Genomic DNA, 20137 nt, shown 5'->3' with positions numbered 1-20137 from the left:
TTATGTTTATATTAGCCCTTCTTATAGGAGTATAGGGGTTTTCATTTTTAATTCCCATGAGTTTGAGTGAACTCCGGGAGTTGGTGATGGACAGGGAGGCCTAGTGTACTGCTATTTACAGGGTCGCAAAGAGTCAGACATGACTGAATGACTGAACTGAACTGAATGACATTAAAGATCTTAACGTGCGCTTATTTGCCATCTGTATCTCTTCTTTGGTGAAGTATCTTTTCAGATGTTTTGCCCTTTTTAAAAACTGTTGCTTATTATTATTGAAATATGAGAGCTGTTTATATATTCTAGACATGTCTTTCTTTAGGCATGTACTTTGCAAATACTTTCTTCCAATCTGGCTTCTTAAGGTGTCTTTTAAAGAGCCGAATGTTCTGGTTTTGAAGTTCGGTTTGGCAATTTTTTCTTTTATAATTCAGGCACTTTGTATTTAGCTGAGAAATCTTTGCCTAAGCCAAGATTGTAAAGATTTTCTCCTGTGTATTCTCCTTATGTTTTATAGTTACATGTTTCATATTTAGGGTTGTCATCCTTTTTATTTTGTTGAATAAACTATTTTTTGTAGCCATTTTAGGTCCAGAACATAAAGTGGAAAATACAGAGTTCCTTTATGCTTCTGCCCCCACATAGACACAGCCTCCCCACCGTTATCAACCAGCAAAGTGGTGTATTTACAAGGAACAGTGAAACTGTTGACATGTCAGAATCATCAAAGTCCAAAGTTTGGGTTACTGTATGTATATTATGTGGGTTTGGGACAGTATGTAGTGACTTGAATATACCATTGTAGTGTCATTCAGAGTATTTCCACTGTCCTGAAAATCTGTGAGAGCCTAACATTCTTCCCTCCCCTCTAGCTTATGGCAAACACTGATCATTTTATCGCCTCCATAGTTGTGTCTTTTCCACGGTGGAATCATACAGTATCTAGCCTTCTCAGATTGGCTTCTTTCGTTTAGTAATATGCTTTTAAGGTTCCTCTGTGTCTTTTTCTGGTTAGATAGCTCATTGCTTTTTAGCACTGAATAATATTCCATTGTCTGGTTGTATCACAGTTTGTTTATCCAATCACTTACTGAAGGACATCTTGGGTGCTTCTGCTGAGAACAGGACACAGGTTTGTGGGGAGAGTGGAGGCAACACACAGAGTGGAGGGACACCCTCTTTGGGCGTGTTGTGTGAGGTCCTGTGGCTGTTAAAGCAGAGGGAGGATCCCCAGGAAGCAAAGCATTGTGCAGTGATCAGTGAGCTGTAGGTCATGCCCTTGGCCGGAGGACTGCAGGGCTCACATGATGGAGCCTCAGGATCAGGCATGGCAGTAACTAAGGAAGAGGGGTGAAGAGAGAGGCAGGCATGATTCCTCACTCCCAAATGTTCAACCTTGTAGTCCTCAACGGCCAAATCCAAGGTTCATGGGTCAGCCTGAAATTTGTACATTTGGGAGGCCCCCATTCAGGAAAAGTATGCAAAATTACATCATTTATGTAGACTGTTAAAAGAAATCAACAAATTACAGATTTTCAAAATTGACAAATACAATGAATATTAGAAAATTCAAAATCACCTGTAAAATACTTCTACAGATTTTTTAACTGTGTACTGATTACCACATGAAATGGCAGATTTGGTGATATTTCCTTTGGCAAGAACAGAAAAGTTAATGTCTTTTCTGTAGTGTGGTTGATTGAAATTTGTTTATTGGTAATTTTTTAAAGTTTTTTTAGAACCATAGCTCAGTTATTGGTAGTGTCATGTAAATTTCTAAAAATCATAGTTAATTTTAGCTGAATATTATTTCTTTTTATGTATTATATATACATTGTGTGCTGTGCTTAGTTGCTCACTCGTGTCTGACTCTTTGCAACCCCATGGACTGTAGCCTGCCAGGCTCCTCTGTCTGTGGGGATTCTCTAGGCAAGAATACTGGAGTGGGTTGCCATGCCCTCCTCCAGGGGATCTTTGCGACCCAAGGATCAAACCCAGGTCTCCCCCATTGCAGGCGGATTCTTTACCATCTGAGCCACCAGGGAAGCCCAAGAAAACTAGAGTGGGTATCCTGTCTCTTCTGTAGGGGATCTTTCTGACCCAGGAATTGAACCAGGGTCTCCTGCTTTGCAGGAGCCACCTGCACTTTACCACTGGTAAAGCCACCTCTTTACCAGCTGAGCCACCAATGACTGGAGAGCCTCAGCTGACCTCAGGCATTTTCTTCAAAGTGGAATTAGGTGCCAAATTTATAAACAGAAAGCTCCCCACATTAGCAGATGCAAACTAGTGTATATTGAATGGATAAACAAGGTCTTACTGTATAGCACAGGGACCTATATTCAATATCCTGGGATAAACCATGATGAAAAGAATATGAAAAAATTATGTATATGTATAACTGAATCACTTTACTGGCCAGCAGAAATTAACATAACATTGTAAATCACCTATACTTCAATAAAATAAACTAAAAAAAAGAAAGCTCCCCATGGGTTTCCCCTTCCCTATATACAATGTGCCGCCTCACAACTGCACTCATTCTAGTCACTTTTCTGGTTCCTATGGGCACCTGTGCTTGTGTTAAAGATGCCTGCTTGCACCCCCTTTTTGCATTGTATCAAGTGTCAGGGCTCCCTGGAACAGGTCTGTGGGTCAGAATATGGTGGTTTGTGATTCTGTAAAGATTTAAGGACTGCTGGAGGAAACACACCTCTTACAGCTGCTCTCCTCAAAGCCCTGTTCTTTGCAGGTTTAAGGGTTATCTCTTGAGATTGTAATCTGTTACATCATTATACCTGCACAATATTTACTTATATACATTATATACACATATATATATTATATATACATTATGTATGTAATATTCAAGACACTTCAAGTTTTATTTTAATGAATTTTTAATATAGTTTAAACTGATACTTATTAATGTATTGATTTGATTTAATTCACTTATTAATAGGGTAACCCTAATTCTTGTCCAACTGGGACATGTTTAAGTATAAAAAAGAAGCACTGTTACACCAGATTAACAAGCATGTAGTGGCTCACTGTACTCGTTAAATAGTTTGTCTCCAGCATCCTCCTCATAGTGGTATATTTGCTTTATATTGAACCTTATATTTTCATGTTGTGACATTAAAGGTCTTAGGAGTATTTCTGGAATCCATTCCCATACTAAGATGGTTAGCAGTAGCATAACTCCACAGGGAAGTGGTGGTCAACCACAAAACTGTATCCCACTAAATCCAAATTAAATGTGTTTCGAAGTCAACTCCCCTTAGCCAACCCCTTAGAATACTCAGACCAAAAAATGAGAGTAGGAGTCAGTGATCTTAACTAATTTAAGTTAAAATACTTTTGAAAATGTTGACATAAATCATGGCAAGAACCTCTATGACCCACCTCCTGCAGTAATGGAAATAAAAACAAAAATAAACAAATGGGACCTAATTAAACTTGAAAGATTTTGCACAACAAAGGAAACCATAAACGAGATGGAAAGAGAACCTTCAGAATAGGAGAAAATAATTGCAAATGAAGCAACTGACAAAATAGACAAATAGTTCATGCAGTTCAACATCAGAAAAACAACCTAATCAGAAAATGGGCACAAGACCTAAGCAGACACTTATTTCCTCAAATAAGACATCCAGATGGCTAATAAACACATCAAAAAAAGCTCAACATTGCTCATTACTAGAGAAATGCAAATCAAAATTACAGTGAGGTCACCATACACCCATCAGAATGGTCATCGTAAGAAAATCTGCTAACAGTAAATGCTGGAGAGAATGTGGAGAAAAGGGAAACCTTGTATGCTGGTGGGAATGTAAATTGATAACAGCCACTATGGAGAACAGTATGGCAATTTCTTAAAAAACTAGGAATGAAACTGCCATATGACCCAACAGTCGCACTATTGGGCATATACCCTGAGAAAACCATAATTGAAAAAGATAACATGTACCCCAGTCTTCACTGCAGCACTGTATACAATAGCCTGGACATCGAAGTAACCTAGATGTCTGTCGACAGGTAAATGGATAAAGAAGTTGTGGTACATATATACAGTGGAATATTACTCAGCCATAAAAAGGAATGAATTTGAGTCAGTTCTAGTGAGGTGGATGAACCTAGAACCTGTTACACAGACTGAAGTAAGTCAGAAAAGAAAAAAACAAATACCATATATTATCACATATATATGGAATCTAGAAAAATGGTACCCATGAACCTATTTGCAGGGCAAGAATAGAGACTCAGACACAATTAACAGATTTACGGACATAGTGGAGCAAGGAGAGGGTGGGATAAATTGAGAGAGTAGCATTGAAATATGTACATTACCATTTGTTAAATAGATTGGTGATGGGAAGTTGCTATATAGTGCAGGGAGCTTAGCCTGGAGCTGTGTGACAAACTAGAGGGATCGGACAGGGAGGGAAGTTCAAGACAGAGGGAACATGTGAATACCTACAGCTGATTCATGTTGATGTATGGCAGAAATCAATGCAACATTGTAAAGCAGTTGTCCTCTGATTAAAAATAATTGAGGCAGGGGAAGCACATTGCTTTGCAAACCTTCCCAGGGAACCAGTTATTGTAAACCCACCCTGCTGCTCTGGCAGCCCCAGTCAGTTTCCTTGCCCTTCAATACCCAGATTGCTGATTCCTGCAGACTGCTACCAGTCTTACTGTTTCCATTGTATCTGTTGTGTGTGTCTGTAAGTCATTCAGTTGTGTTCTACTCTCTGTGACCCCCATGGACTGTAGCCCACCAGGCTTCTCTGCCCATGAGATTCTCAGGCAAAAATACTGGAGTGGGTTGCCATGCCCTCCTCCAGCGGATTATATCTGTTGCCTGTCCTCAAATTAGAACATGAGTTTCCCTTGATCAATGTTTTCCCTGAGCACCTAAGGAGTAAGAAGAAAGGAAATTGAAGTCCCACAGACTAGTTTGTTGGGGTCACCTGTATCATACATGCATACTATCCTTTATAAAATAAAACATAATGTTTCCCAAATAATCTGGCCCCTGTGTGCTTCAAGGTTCATGCCATGACCTATTACTTTACTATGCCAAAGCTACATATTTTTCCTTTGGTTTCTGGAATGCCTCCCTAACTTCTGCTTGTCCTTTTAAAATCTCAATTGAAATGTCACTTAATCAGAGAAACCTTCTCCAGCTCCAAGAATAGGTTAGATTTCATTGGCCTATGCCCTTGTTCTTTGAAATTTATTTTTTGTGTAATTATGTAATCACTCACTATCATAATACCATAAGATCCTGGAGGACTGGACCCTGCTTATTTTGTCCACTGCTGTATCTCTGGAACCTAGGACTCTTGGCTCACAGTATGTACCCATTAAGTATTAGTTGAATGAAAGAAATAAGTATCAAGATCTGGAGCATAGAAGAGAGAGAGACCTGATTGGGTGATTCAGATGGGGAGTAAACATATACATGATAAATGAGTCCATCATTTTCATCAATCATCTCAATCTCCATAGATGAACATTCAACTCTGGGCATTATCACTTACAGGAGAGAGAAGCCCAGAAAAATGGTAGATCAGGAACCTGAGATTAGAGAAAAACCAGGAACCAAAGAAAGAACATTTCAAGAAGGCAAGAGTAGCTAGTTAGGCTCAGAGTTCATGTCAAATAAGGAATGAAAACTATCCAATAGATTCAGAAGGAAAAACTTAGCCCCTTTGGTTAGCACAATCTCCAGCTTATGAAAGAATTTAAGATTTTTCCTTTGAAGAAATTTTGCCATTAATTATCTGTGATTAGATTCTGAACTGTTCAGATTAATTAAACATTCTAAACACTTAATTCAGTAATTTTGCTTGTTAACAGATTTTAAAATAACAATTGTTTTCCACTTGTATTCTCATTGACAAACAGTTTGATAACTTTTAGGCAAAGAGAAATATTCAAGTTACCAAAAAAAATCCTGAATAATTCTGTTCTTTTGTGAGTACAAAATATCAGTAAGGAATGATGAAATTATTAGCACACTTGGTATTTTAAACTGTTTTTAAAGTGGAAACCCTGGATTTTACATGTTTTTTTTTCCTTTTTGTCCTTTGTTAGTCATTAAGAACTCTTTTTTAAAAAGATTAAAATTGCTGTTAATATCAAAACTGCAAAGCAGTGAATCATAACTAAAACTTGTTCATCTCTAGATCTAACCAAATACAAATATAAATATTTTGCAAACTATTCATATTGCTAATGGGTTGTTTTTTTTTTTCAGATATACCCTCAAAGATAATTCTAAAAAGCATATTGAAGTGTGGGATCCTTCTCCAGAAGAAATTATTTCAAATGAAGTAAACAACTTAATAAATCCTCTGTTTGCAAAATCTCTACCTAGTGAGGATCTGCAGTCACTTTATAATAAGGAACTGCCTGTGCACATCTGCAATATAGTGTCTCCTGAGAAGATCTATGTTCAGTGGTTATTAACAGAAAACTTGCTTCATAGGTATAACATCCAAGGAAAATATATTGTGCATATAGTTTATTCTCTTTTCCGTATTTTATTTCAAAGATCTAGAACTCATAAATGCAGAATTTTAAAAGTACAAAATTATGTCAGCTAAGTAGTCACTTAAAAACTAGTTAACAGTATACAAATAGTATATTAACTGATTATTTTTATTGTATTAAGATTTATATATTCCACAAAGGCTTATTGAGCACCTGTTATTTGACAGCCAGTATTATAGCTGTTGGGGAAACAGTGATAAAAACATGGACAAGTTTGTGCAGTCATGGAGCTTACATTCTAGTAGAGGGAATGACAGTGAACAAAGAAAGTTACCTACAGCAGGAGATAATGATGAAGATGAGAAAAATAAAGCACCTGGGCAGGAAGACCTCACAGAGTCAGTGACACTTGAGATAAATCCTCAAGGCAATGAGGAAGCGAGCCTTAAAGATGCCTGGGGGGCACTCATGTCAGGCAGAGGGAAGAGCTAGTTCAAGACCCTGCAGTAGAAATGTGCTCAGGTGCTCAAGGAGGAAGGAGGCATCCAGTTTGTTTGGAATAGAACAAGGGAGGGAGGTCAGAGAATTGTATGTTATAAGAAAGTTTCAGAGATAAAAAATTTTTTTCTTTACATAGTTTAGGAGAAAAGATGGTTGCTACTTATGAAAACTCAAAATGGGAACCTGTTAAATGGGAAAATGATATGCACTGTGCTGTGAATATCCCAGATAAAAATCAGTGGCGAAGGGGCCAGATCATCAGAATGGTTACAGACACATTGGTAGAGGTAAATGCAGAGTTAAAAATATAATCAAGAAAGTAAATGCATTTTGTATTTTCATGCTTTTCAGTTTGCAAAAAAAAATTAAGCATTATTTTTCCATAGACTTAAAAGTTATTGTTTTCATAGGTCTTGCTGTATGACGTGGGTGTTGAACTAGTAGTGAACATTAACTGTTTAAGAGAACTTCAAGAAAACCTAAAGACAATGGGAAGATTATCTTTGGAATGCTCTCTTGTTGATATAAGGTAGTTTTTAGCTGAGTAAAATTTCTCATTACTGAATATGATTTTAAATATTTTTCTTTTTGGATTCTGATCTGTTTTTATTTTTCTGACATATTCTGAAATTTTCATAAAGATCTAGTTAATTTTAAGGTTTTGAGAAGCAGGAAGGAAAAAATACAAAGCACATAAACTTTGGTGGTATTAAGGAGATAGCGATAGGTGAGTATGACAGGTATCTAGATTAATTTCAAATTGTTAAAAAAGAAACTTGAGATACAAATGAAGATGGGAATAAAAAAGTTTCTGCTGAAAAGTCTACTCACTGCCTTATGGGGATTCCCATATACATAACAAGATGTTTTTCTCTTGCTGCTTTTAGGATTTTTTCTTTATCCTTAGCTTTTACCACTCTAATTATAATGTGTCTTGATGTGATCCTTTGGGTTCATCTTATTAGAACTCTCTTGGGTTTCCTAGACCTGGGTATCTGTTTGCTTCCCCAGATTAGGGAAATTTTAGCCACTTTTCAAATAATTTTTCTGGTTCTGTATCTCCTCCTTTGTCTTGGATTCCTATAATGCAAATGTTATTCCACCTCTTGTTGCCTCCAAAGTTCCTTAAGTTATTTTCTTTTTTTTTTTTCATTGTGTTGCTGTCTGGGTGAGTTCCACTACTTTGTCCTCTGCTTGCTGATTCACTCTTCATCCTCATCCAGTCTGCTATTGAACCCCTTTAGTGCATTTATCATTCAGTTACAACTTCTGTTTTGTGCTTTCTTATACTTTCTGCCTCTTTATTGTTGTTGTTACGGTGTTCTTCCATTCTTCTTCTGAGTTTGCATGCGTACTAAGTCACTTCAGTAATGTCCAACTCTTTGTGACTCCATGGACTGCGGCCCATCAAGCTCTTCTGTCCATGGGATTCTCCAGGCAAAAATACTAGAGTGGGTTGCCAAGCTATCCTCCAGGGGATCTTCCCAACCCAGGGATCAAACCCTCGTCTCTTGTATCTCCTGTATTGGCAGGCAGATTCTTTTACCACTGGCACCCCCTGGGAAGCCTCACCTGAGTTTGGTAAGCATCTTTATGATTACTTTTCAGTCTCTATCAGGGAGATTGCTTATCTCTGTTTTGTTTAGTTCTTTTTCTGATGTTTTAATCTTATTCTTTTGGTTAGAGCATATTCCTCTGTCTCATTTTGCCTAGTTCTCTGTCTGTTTCTACATAGTAGGTAAATCAGTTGTCTCTTCCAGTCTTGGTAGAGTGGCCTTATGTAGGAGATGCCCAGTGGGACTCAGGGGTACAAGCCTGCCTGGCCACCACAGCCCGGCACTCTAGAGGTGACCCCTCTGTAGGTATCTCCTTCTGTGGCGGCAGGGCTGCAGCAGCAGCTGGGCACTGGTGGACAGACCTGTTGTTTGGCTGTCTCTGAGGTCCAGCTGAGGCTCAGGAGTGTAGTGGGCAGGGCTTTCAGCATGGGAGACCTGTTGGTGCTGACAGGTTAGAGGGAGAATTCCAGTACTGGCGAGAGCAAGGTAGCCAGAGATAACAAAAAAAGTTCTTGCCAGTGTCTCCATCCCTGGGAGACATCCCAGGTGGTTCCTGTCTCTCCAGCAGATGCTTTAAGATTTAGTAAGAGGGTCCTCTTCATATGTTGTCCATGCAGTTTTCAGTATGGTGTTTTTGCACTTGTTTTTAGGTTGAGTCTGGGCACAGGCCCTTTAAGAGCAATTTTTCTGTTCTCTGCTCTTCTCTAGTTTTCCTGGTCATATTCCCTATTGGATTTCAAATCCAGGTGTTTTGGGAATCTCTCCTGTGTAGAATCTAGGGGTTTGGGTGTCTCATGTAGAGCTCGAATCCCTGGCTCCTCAGAGAAGAGACTCATATCTCTGTGATTCCTCCTGGTTATGGATCGCAGCAGCTGGGGTGTGGGTCTTTACCTGGCAAGAATGTGTCTCTGCCTCTCCTACCTTTCTTGATGCTGTCCTTTTACCCTTTGTTGTGGAGGCTCTACCCTCTGTTCATTGATAGAACAGAATTCTATCAATCCCTTTACCGTACCCAACATGGTAGAGAATGCATTCCTGCAGACAGCTTGAATCAGATGACTTAAGGACTACAGTGGAATACCACCATTTCAAGAGTAGAATAATAGCTTTAAGCATGTCTGGACCATGTATTAATGGCCTTAACAGGCATTATTTTGCTTAATCATCACAGCAGACCTTTAAGCTATGATTAAGGTATTATTTGGAGAAGGCAATGGCAACCCACTCCAGTACTCTTGCCTGGAAAATCCCATGAACAGAGGAGCCTGGTATGCTGCAGTCCATGGGGTCCCTAAGAGTCGGACACGACTGAGCGACTTCACTTTCACTTTTCACTTTCATGCATTGGAGGAGGAAATGGCAACCCACTCCAGTGTTCTTGCCTGGTGAATCCCAGGGATGGCGGGGCCTGGTGGGCTGCCATCTATGGGGTCGCACAGAGTCGGACATGACTGAAGCGACTTAGCAGCAACAGTAGCAGCAGCAAGGTATTATTTAGAGACAAGAAAATTGAGTCTTCAAGAGGTTAAATATTTTATAATCCAGAGTAATACATCTAACTGTTGAACTGGGATTATAAGAGTTCCAATTCTAGAACCAACATACTAACTGCTATGTTTTACTACCCTTCTGAGAAATCTTTTTGTATAGATTTCTTTTTATTGTGGTAAAGTATGCACTAACATAAAATTTACATTTTTAAGTTTACAATTCCATCAGTTCAGTCACTCAGTTGTGTCTGACTCTTTGCAACCCCATAGACTACAGCACGCCAGGCTTCCCTGTCCATCACCAAATCCCGGAGCTTGCTCAGACTCATGTCCATCAAGTCGGTGATGCCATCCAACCATCTCCTCTTCTGTCTTCCCCTTCTCCTCCTGCCTTCCAATCTTACCCACCATCAGGGTCTTTTCCAGTGAGTCTCTTCTTCCCATCAGGCGTCCAAAGTATTGGAGCTTCAGTTTCCACATCAGTCCTTTCAGGAATATTCAGGACTGATTTCCTTTAGGATTGACTGGTTGGATCTCCTTGCAGTCCAAGGGACTCTCAAGAGTCTTCTCTAACACCACAGTTCAAAGACATCAATTCTGTGGCACTCAGCTTTCTTTTTTATGGTCCACCTCTCCCATTTATACATGACTACTGAAAAAACCACAGCTTTGTTTAAGACAGACCTTTGTCGGCAAAATGATGTCTCTTCTTTTTAATATGCTGTCTAGGTTTGTCTGTCATAGCTTTTCTTCCAAGGAGCAAGCATCTTTTAATTTCATGGCTGTAGTCACCATCTGCAGTGAATTTTGAGCCCAAGAAAATAAAATCTGTCACTGTTTCCATTATTTCCCCATCTATTTGCCATGAAGTGATGGGACCAGATGCCATGATCTTCGTTTTCTGAATGTTGAGCTTTAAGCCAACTTTTTCACTCTCCTCTTTCACTTTCATCAAGAGATTCTTTAGTTCCTCTTCATTTTCTGCCATAAGGGTGGTGTCATCTGCATATCTGAGGTTATTGATATTTCTCCCAGAAATCTCGATTCCAGCTTGTGCTTCATCTAGCCCAGCATTTCGCATGATGGAACAACGGACTGGTTCTGAATTAGGAAAGGAGTACATCAAGGCTGTATATTGTCACACTGCTCAATTTAACTTATATGCAGAGTACATCATGCGACATGCAAGGTGTCCAAAAGTTAATATTTTAAAATGTATGTTCATAATAGGTCATAGAAAACCTTAATGTTGTGTGTATACTGATATTATCTGTATACCATCATAAATAAAAAACCATAACTAATTCAAGAAGTCACTGATAATATAAGTTTCTTAGCTGATAAGAGCACTGTTTGGGCTTCATAATAGTTTTGCTAAATCCTATTTGGTCAAACTACATACACAGCTGATGTCATTAGTTCACTGTTGTAAACCATCTAATGTGAAAAGATTTACCAGATTGGTTCTTTACTCAGAGGATGGGGCAACTCTGATTAAACTCCATCTATATCTCTTTAGTGGTGCATGTGGGGTAAGTAACTTTAGTCGTGGCTGACCCTGTGACCCCATGGACTGTAGACCACCAGGCTCCTCTGTCCATGGGATTCCCCAGGCAAGAATACTGGAGTGGGTTGCCATGCCATCCTCCAAGGGTACTTGTTTATTCTGTGAACATGGATTTCATGGTTAGAAACATCTAAAGTCACTCAGTTTCCACTCTGCAAACTAAAATAGATGGTGAAATTGATATTCTGCTCTTCATTGATCTGTCAAGTATTTATTGGACATTTTTTAACCATGAATATTAAAAATAATTTTTTATAAATGAAGCTAATATTCATAGTAGCAATTCATATTAGCTTTAAATTCCAGAAAAAATCTTCCAAAAATATTTGGGCAGAGAAATCATCATTACAAAGGGGCTGTTCTATTTGTATTTCCATTACGAATTTTTGGTGTGCCTTCTGTGTGAACTATCATAGGCATTGGAGATATGATGGACTAAGACACAATACATATAAAACATACAACACATGGTGTACAGATGGCCCTTTGAACAACACAGGTGTGAACTTCACAGGTCCTCTTATACATAGTTTGGCACTAGTGGCACATCTGTGGTTGGTTGTATCTGAGTGCAGAACTGCCTTATGGAAGGCCAGCTGTAAAGTTATACACGGGTTTTTGACTGCATGGAGGGTCAGCACCCCTAACCCCACATTGTTCAAGGGTCAAATATGTGTACATATAACGTATATCCCTGCTCTCTGAGTTTAAGGTGTAATTAGACCTGGATCGGGAAGATCCCCTGGAGAAGGGAATCCACTCCAGTATTCTTGACTGAAGAATACCATAGACAGAGGACCCTGGCAGGCTACAGTTCATGAGGTTGCAAAGAGTCAGACATGACTGAGTGACTAACACTTCTAACTTTCACTTTTTTTCAGCACACATGAAATGTATATAATAGCTTTAGAAAACTTAGAGCATACTTAAATTTTAAGAGTTCTCCGTGCAGCCTCAGAACAGATGTATATAAATAACTTAGCATGTAATTTGGGCTGTAAGGAGACTAGAGGGATGAACAAAAGGCTATGAAAATGGGGAAGAAATTTAAGAAAATAATACAAAGCCATGTTTAAATTGATTTCTCACTACGTATGTTGTTGATTCAAATATATATGTATATGATGATTCTTTTATGTTTGTTTATCCTATGCTATTTGTTGTAAGACAAGGTGTCATTTTTTTATTTTAGACCAACAGGTGGGAGTGACAAGTGGACAGCGACAGCCTGTGACTGCCTCTCATTGTACCTCACTGGAGCTGTAGCAACCATTATCATACAGGTGTGTGACAAGGTGAACAGGTAGCGTAGGTATATATTGGTTATTTCATTGGTGTTTTGTACAGGTCTGTTTATTTTGTTGAGAAAATAATAGATATTTGGATTTTTTTTTTTTTTTTTTTTGGCTGAATGGCACATGGGATCTTAGTTCCCCAACTAGAGATCAGGCCTGGGCCCCTTGGCGCTGAAAGTGCAGAGTCCTAACTGCTGGACCATCAGAGAATTTCCTGTTTGGACGTTTTTTTGCAACCTTTTTTGGTCTTCAAGTTATAATGCCTGTTTGGGAATTTTTTATATTCTTTACAAGTTGGAAAGTTAGGCTTCTGGTGAAATCATATTAACTGTATGTCTGAAAGGTGTTTGTATGAATATGGATTTGAGAAAGGATACATATATAGGATAAATCTTTTCAGAACTAAGAAGTATTTCTTGCCTCCTTAACCTTTTTTTAATTTGATACATTATAGCAGTAATGCCATTTGATCCATTTTATTGCATTAACAATTAGAATTTTCCTATAAGTAATTTTATGTTAATTTTCTCTGTGTGTACTTCCCTGTTTTGTAATTCCACAGAAAGCAGAATATGTGTTTTGTAGTTCTTTCTTTGGCTTTTCATAGGAAAAAAAAGGCACACCTGGGAAAATATAGTTTAGTTTTTTGTTTTTTTTTTTTTAGGACCCCACTCAAGGGTGCCGCGGACCCCCCTGTAGGATAGACAGGGCGAGAGGAGTGGGAAGTATTGAAAGTGTTAAAGAGTTAGACTTAGAGAGAGAAAACGGTTTCTGAAGTTAAAAGGCCAAAGAAGAGCCTGATCTTTTAAAAGCTAAAAGCTTTATCTTCTATTATACTTAATTTTCTGACATGGGTAACACGAAACTAAGAATGGCAACTCTTTATACAAGTAATCTTGAAACTGTTAAAGAGGCTACTGTTAATTTAGATACTTGGGTGAAGGTAAAAAACAACTAAAAGCTTATCCTATAAATATGATTAAAAATGTTCTGGACCCTCGTCATGAGGCTGTGGGATAGTCTATGGGAGAGGCTATAGCGGTACATGGTAGTGGGTCTCCACCTTCTGCGAAGATCATATTTTCTGCCATTGACAAAGAAAAGGAGGGAGACTGTGCTCTACCTTCCGGAGGAAGGAGAGGGCTTACAGGACGCTGCGGCCGGGCGCCCTGGCGAGCCCCTTCCCCCTCTACACAAACCTTTAAAAATTTATCCAACAATTTCTGATTTAAGGCGACTACTCCACCTCCGCTTGCACCTCCCAGGGCCTAAAAATTCCCCAGTTTACATCCAAAGTCTCCCAGAGCATTGCTTAAAGCTGAAAAAGATAAAAAAGACTTCTTTTAAACAAAGGAGCTTTTAAAAAATACACAATATACAGAGCCTGCTCCTTGAAGAAAACCCCCTCAGGGGGGCCTCACCCAAGCAAAAATAAATAAATATATAAATAAAAAGAGAAAAAAAATAAAAAATAAAAAAAAAGTGAAAAAGAAAAAAAGAAAATAGAGAAAGATCTAAAGATAGAGAAAAAGCTAAAGAGTGAAAAGGAGAGAGGAACAGAGAAGGAATCAGGGATCTCAGCAAGATTGAGAAAGGAAGAAAGGAAGTTAGAAAAAGAGATACAGAGAGAAAGAGAGGGAGGAGGAAAAAAAAAGAGAGAAAGAGGGTAAAGGGAAAGAAACGAAGGAAAGAGAAGGGTAGCGAAAAAGGAAGGGGGAGAGAAAAGTGAGAAAAGCAGGAAGAGAGGAAGAGAGAGAGAGAGAGACTGTAAGAGACACTGTGACCAGGTGCCCTGGCGAGCTCCCTCCCCCTCTACGAAAACCTTAAAAAAAAAAAAAAAAACGTATCCACCACTTTTTGATTTAAGGCGATCACCGCCGTCTCCGTTTGCGCCTTCCAGGGCCCAAGAGTTCCCCACTTTGCCCCCAAAGCCTCTCAAAGTGTTGTCTAAGCCTGAGGAAGATAAAAAGTTTTTTGAACAGTGGAGATTTTAAAACAGACTGCGTGCACAATATGCAGAGCGCGCTCTTTGGAGAAAACCCCCTCAGGGGGGTCTCACCCAGGCTGTATATAGTTTAGTTTTATAACTTAAAAAGTATTTAGGAGAATAGAGAGCTTGTAACTGAGGGTGTATTCCTCTCTTCAACCTGGAATGGGAAAAAAAAAAGTTTTCAGTCATCCTTTTTTCTCCTCCTTTTGGTAAACTTCACCTTGACTATGAAGTGTTCATGATAGAATTCATAAAACAACTGTCTTTCTCTGTTGACTCTTTTCCATGCTATTTTCTCTCTGATGTGTTCAGAGATCAAAATTACTTGGTTGGAAATTTTTCTTTCTGGCATGGAGAAATGTGGAGGGAATACCTGTTAAAAGTATAATGTTTATAAGAAGTTGCATTTTTGAGTCTCATATTTATTCTGCTCTTAAATCACTGCAGGAAAACAATACAACATGGCCCTTACCTGTGAAAATTTTCTGCAGAGATGAAAAAGGAGAGCGTGTTGATGTTTCTAAATATTTGATTAAAAAGGGTTTGGCTTTGAGAGAAACAAGGTATAGACTGTTTTTAAAAAATAGTTGGTGATGGACGCTGCTTCTTTGCCTGTGTAAATCTTTATATCTGTGTGTGCTCAACCTAAATTGCCTCTTGTTTGTTCTTGAAAATGATTTATATATAACCTAACCCTGAGGAGTCAGCTTACAAATAAATTCACTCAAGATTGCTGAATGTTTAAATCCCTACTGACATTTTTGCTTTTATACTTTCCCCTTTGCTCTGGCGTTTACACTTTAAACCAAAGGAAAAGAGAATTACACAGTGGGTACCAAATCTGTGCTCTTTGGCCTCATTTGCTTAGACAGAAATGTTTAAACTTTATGTTAGAAATTTTGGTAAGTTTATATCAAATATATTTGTGTGAAATAGGTAGAAAATGAGTAGAATTGGGTAGCAAAACAAAAGTAATTGAACAATATTTACACGTAAAGATCCTTTCAGGTACTAAGTTTTGGATTTAAATACCTTGGTCCCAGGGGAGAAGGATCAGGCTATTAACTGTAGTAGCCCTAATTTCCTCTTTTTATCTCTTTCCTTTTAGAGGTAGAAGTAGATCAGAGTTGTAAATACATGTTCTAGGTAGCAACCATCTGCCATTCGTGGCCAGATCTCTTTTTTCATCTTAGATTATTATCTCTTACCCTACTTGGATCAGGACCCCAATCTTAATGAAATGAAAAGAGAATGAGAGATCAGAAATAGTACAGAACCCAAGGTATTTGGCCAATGTAGTAGATGCTGACTGGCAAGCAGCCAGGCTCTGCAGCTAGTCTTGTGTTCACTGACTACAGGCTAACACAGTTCCTTGCTGCAGGAAATGATAAAGTGAAAAGTGCTGGGCAAGTTAATATTACCAACAGTATCTGCCACTAATTTAACGTTCTTTTCTACTTTTCAGCAGTAAAACTACTATCTCAAGGCTGGGGATGTTTGTTGAGAAATTATGTAACTGTTTTATCAGTGCTCATTTCCTTTTAGAAGAAAGTACAGGAAAATGGAAAAAACAAAAATCTATAATTTTTCTAACATAAACAATGTCTGTTTCCTTCTAGGATATTTTTATAGGCTTTTTTAATTGGAAGAGAATAACAGGAAGTAAAACAATTATCAGTGAATATAGCATGTTACCACTAATACTTAATATCTGAATAATATGAGAAAACTGTTTTTAAGGGACTTATTATCTTAATATTGTTTTACGAATGTTGTTAACTTGCCACATGTATTGATCTGTCTTTGGGCTAAATTAAAACCAACTTGAAGCTGTTGTATTTCCCAGTAACAACTAATTAATTGTGGTATTTGAGATATACTTAATAGAAGATTTTAAGAGAGAATAGCATGTAAATGTCAGATGGTAATTTAATGCATTTAAGTGAAATTCAATTGCTTTATTCTCAACAAGCTCATTCATAATTTAAAGTAATTCTCATTACAACTTAAACTATGCTCATTTTTATGTAGCAAATTATACTAGGATATCCTAAACTAGAGCAAAATGTTTTCTTTACATTTCAAGTATATTTGAATGATTCTTTTTATATTGTTTTCCCAGAATATTTTTATTTGCTCATGGTTGGATATATTATTATTTTTTGCATGTTACAGAATTAATAAATTAGATAACAGCCATTCATTATCCCAGAAGTCTCTGGAAATCCCCCAGGAACAAGGAGAATCAGTGGTTACTAAATGTATTAAGATTAACTCTGACCCTGACAAGAAAGCTGCTGTTGGTATCAGTGAACCCAAGGTGACTGAATTTAGGGAGAAAATTCTAGAGCCAAGAACCACTGGATGCTATAAACCACCAGCTATTCCTAACCAGAAAGTATTTGAGGCAGTAGTCAGCTGCATTGGTGATGATGGAACTATATTTGTGGTACCTAAATTATCAGGTAAGAACTTGCACTTTATATAGGATTCTTCTGTAAAAGTAGTTGCTTTTACCACTAGGGAATTCTCTAGTAAGATCCACATGGATTGAAATACCTTGGGCAGATATTTAACCTTTCTGAACCTTATTTTCATTCACTGAGTTATTGTGAGGATTAAATGCAGTAATGCACAAAAAGTGCTTTACACAATGCCTAGCACATAAAAATCATTTAATGAGACATTGGGTATGGATAAACGTTGGGCCTAAGATGAGCATGGAGGTGGTTCCCTTAAACAAGATTGTAGGCTAAGAAAAAAGAATAAAAAAGTTCAAATTCATTTAGAATGAGAAAAGAAATCACAGTCAATGACTGGAGATTCAGGGCCATTTGAGATTCAGGTGGTCCCTGAAACCTCTTTAGACTTATGTGCTCACACTTCTTTCTACAACCTGATTGTGTCCAGAACACTCAGTAACTCACAGCAACTTTAGCTTTCACAGGACTTAAACTCTGTTAGCTTCATAGTAAGTCCACCTATGGAGAGAGGTATGGGGGCTATGAATTTGTTGAAATTTTTTGTCTCATTTGTTAAAGTCCTGAATATTGTTTTTTAATTTGAGAACCAGACTAAATCTGTGTAATTGGCAATTCTAAAAGTGAGTAGTGTTTCAGACCTCTAGCAATAGTACTTAACCCAGAAACTGTCTTGATGTGTACAAATAATCATAGGTAGAACTGGTTGCCAGATGCCTTCCATCCAATCCCCTGATACTGATAGTGTGGGTTAGCACTATTACACCTAGTTTATAGAAGAACAGACTGAGAGTTGGTTTTTTTTTTTTTTTAGCCACCCTGGATTGTATGGGGGATCTTAATTCCCCAGCCAAGGATTGAACCCATGCCCCCTACATTGGAAGGGCAAAGTCTTAACTGCTGGACCACCAGGGAAGCCCCTCCCCCAGACTGAGGCTTATGTTTAAGAACTCACAGCTAAAGTGGTTGAACTGTTACAGGAACTGACACCAGAGCTTACCCTTTCTGGTATAAGTTATGGGGATATATATTTATTGTGGAAATAATGAGCCAGTTAATTGGAAGTAGCAGTAATAGAATTTTAATTTTATATCTGCAGTATTACGCTGTATCTAGGCATCAAATAACATATAACTTGTGTTCTGTTTCACTTAGGTGTGCTGTCAAAATGATGTTAACTTAAAGCACTAGTTGTTTTATATTAGAGCTATCTGGTATATGTTTAAGAGTTTTATGGATTTTTGCACTTCCAAAATAATGCTTGCACTTATAACCAGAGATCAGAATAATAATTTACATGTTGTTAGTCAGTAGTATGGAGAAGGCAATGGCACCCCACTCCAGTACTCTTGCCTGGAAAACTTCGTGGATGGAGGAGCCTGGTATGCTGCAGTCCATGGGGTCGCTAGGAGTCGGACACAACCGAGCGACTTCACTTTCACTTTTCACTTTCATGCATTGGAGAAGGAAATGGCAACCCACTCCAATGTTCTTGCCTGGAGAATCCTGGGGATGGGGGAGCCTGGTGGGCTGCCATCTTTGGGGTTCTCACAGAGTTGGACACGACTGAAGTGACTTAGCAGCAGCAGTAGCAGTCAGTAGTATGTTTTGAAACATAGAGAAGTTACTGACTGAGTTAGATTTGTATTAAAGTTCTATTATGTAGGGACTGATTTTAATTCCTTTTATCTAAGTGGTAAAGTGGGACTTCCCTGGTGGCTCAGATGGTAAAGAATCTGCCTGCAATGTGGAAGACCCAGGTTTGATCCCTGGGTCCGAGAGATCCCCTGGAGAAGGAACTTGGCAACCCACTCCAGTATTCTGGCCAGGAGAATCCCATGGATGGAGGAGCCTGGCAGGCTATAGTCCATGGGATCATAATGAGTCGGACACAACTGAGGGACTAATATACACATATGTGGTAAAGTAACTGAATTTTGATGATGACTTCATTTGAGAATGGTAGGGAATTTTTCCTAAATGCTTTCTATTTTTAATAATTTCTTCAGAATTTGAACTAATAAAAATGATGGATGAAATTCAGAGTAATTTAAAGTGCCTTGGTCTTTTGGAACCTTATTTCTGGAAGAAGGGAGAAGCTTGTGCAGTAAGGGGATCAGATACGATGTGGTATCGAGGCAAGGTAATGGAAGTCATCGGCAGCACTATCAGGGTGAGTCTGAAATTCTTTTGTGACTATTTGAAGGCTAAATGCTATAATATTAAATGGTCTTTTAAGTGGAAAGACATGAAATTGTGATTAAAACATCTTTTATTGAGTTCATTCGTGTAGGCGAATCAGTTAAATACATTATATATTTACTTGTAATGAGGATTTCTTTTTTTTATTTTCAAGTATATTTATTAACCTGAATAATAAAAAAAATTTCCTGATAAGAATTTTGCCACTAATATTTTAATGGTCATTAAAATTTAATTATTTATAATTGTCAGCCTTATTTGTGTACATGGTATTAAGTCAAACAACTTGTTTTCCAGTATTTTGTATATCTCCTTAGCAAATTTGTTTATGGGACTCCTAATTTACCCTTTAATATTAAGGGTTAATTTACCTTTCCAAACTACTAAGAATAGTACTTGAGTTTCATCCAAAATCTTCAGAAAGAGCTGCATACAGGTGACCCTTAAACACACTGAGGATGGGGGCTCCAACATTTTGTGTAGTCAATTTGAGTATAATTTATTCCATTCTCCCATATCCACAATTCTGTGTCACAGATTTAACCAGCTGTTGATCGT

General features: G+C 38.1%; 1 protein-coding gene across 24 annotated transcripts in view; it reads left to right on the top strand.

Moving 5' to 3' along the window:
- The window catches only part of RNF17 (ring finger protein 17), a 118583-nt gene that overhangs the window by 71064 nt on the left and 27382 nt on the right, over positions 1-20137 (top strand). For all 24 annotated transcript variants that reach the window (XM_086329862.1, XM_086329854.1, XM_086329874.1 and 21 more), the window contains 7 exons: positions 6263-6493; positions 7136-7286; positions 7410-7528; positions 12805-12895; positions 15345-15460; positions 17073-17362; positions 19387-19550. In XM_086329862.1, the coding sequence (XP_086185988.1) occupies positions 6263-6493; positions 7136-7286; positions 7410-7528; positions 12805-12895; positions 15345-15460; positions 17073-17362; positions 19387-19550 (1162 nt within the window). The remainder of the gene's footprint in view (positions 1-6262; positions 6494-7135; positions 7287-7409; positions 7529-12804; positions 12896-15344; positions 15461-17072; positions 17363-19386; positions 19551-20137) is intronic.

This window comes from Bos grunniens, chromosome 12 (genome assembly GCF_055505025.1).
Source record: "Bos grunniens cultivar Pamir isolate PY7600 chromosome 12, Bosgru_T2T1.0, whole genome shotgun sequence".
Classification (NCBI taxonomy): domain Eukaryota; kingdom Metazoa; phylum Chordata; class Mammalia; order Artiodactyla; family Bovidae; genus Bos; species Bos grunniens.
Note: the sequence above shows the minus strand (reverse complement) of the source record. Positions and strands in the feature narration are given on the sequence as shown.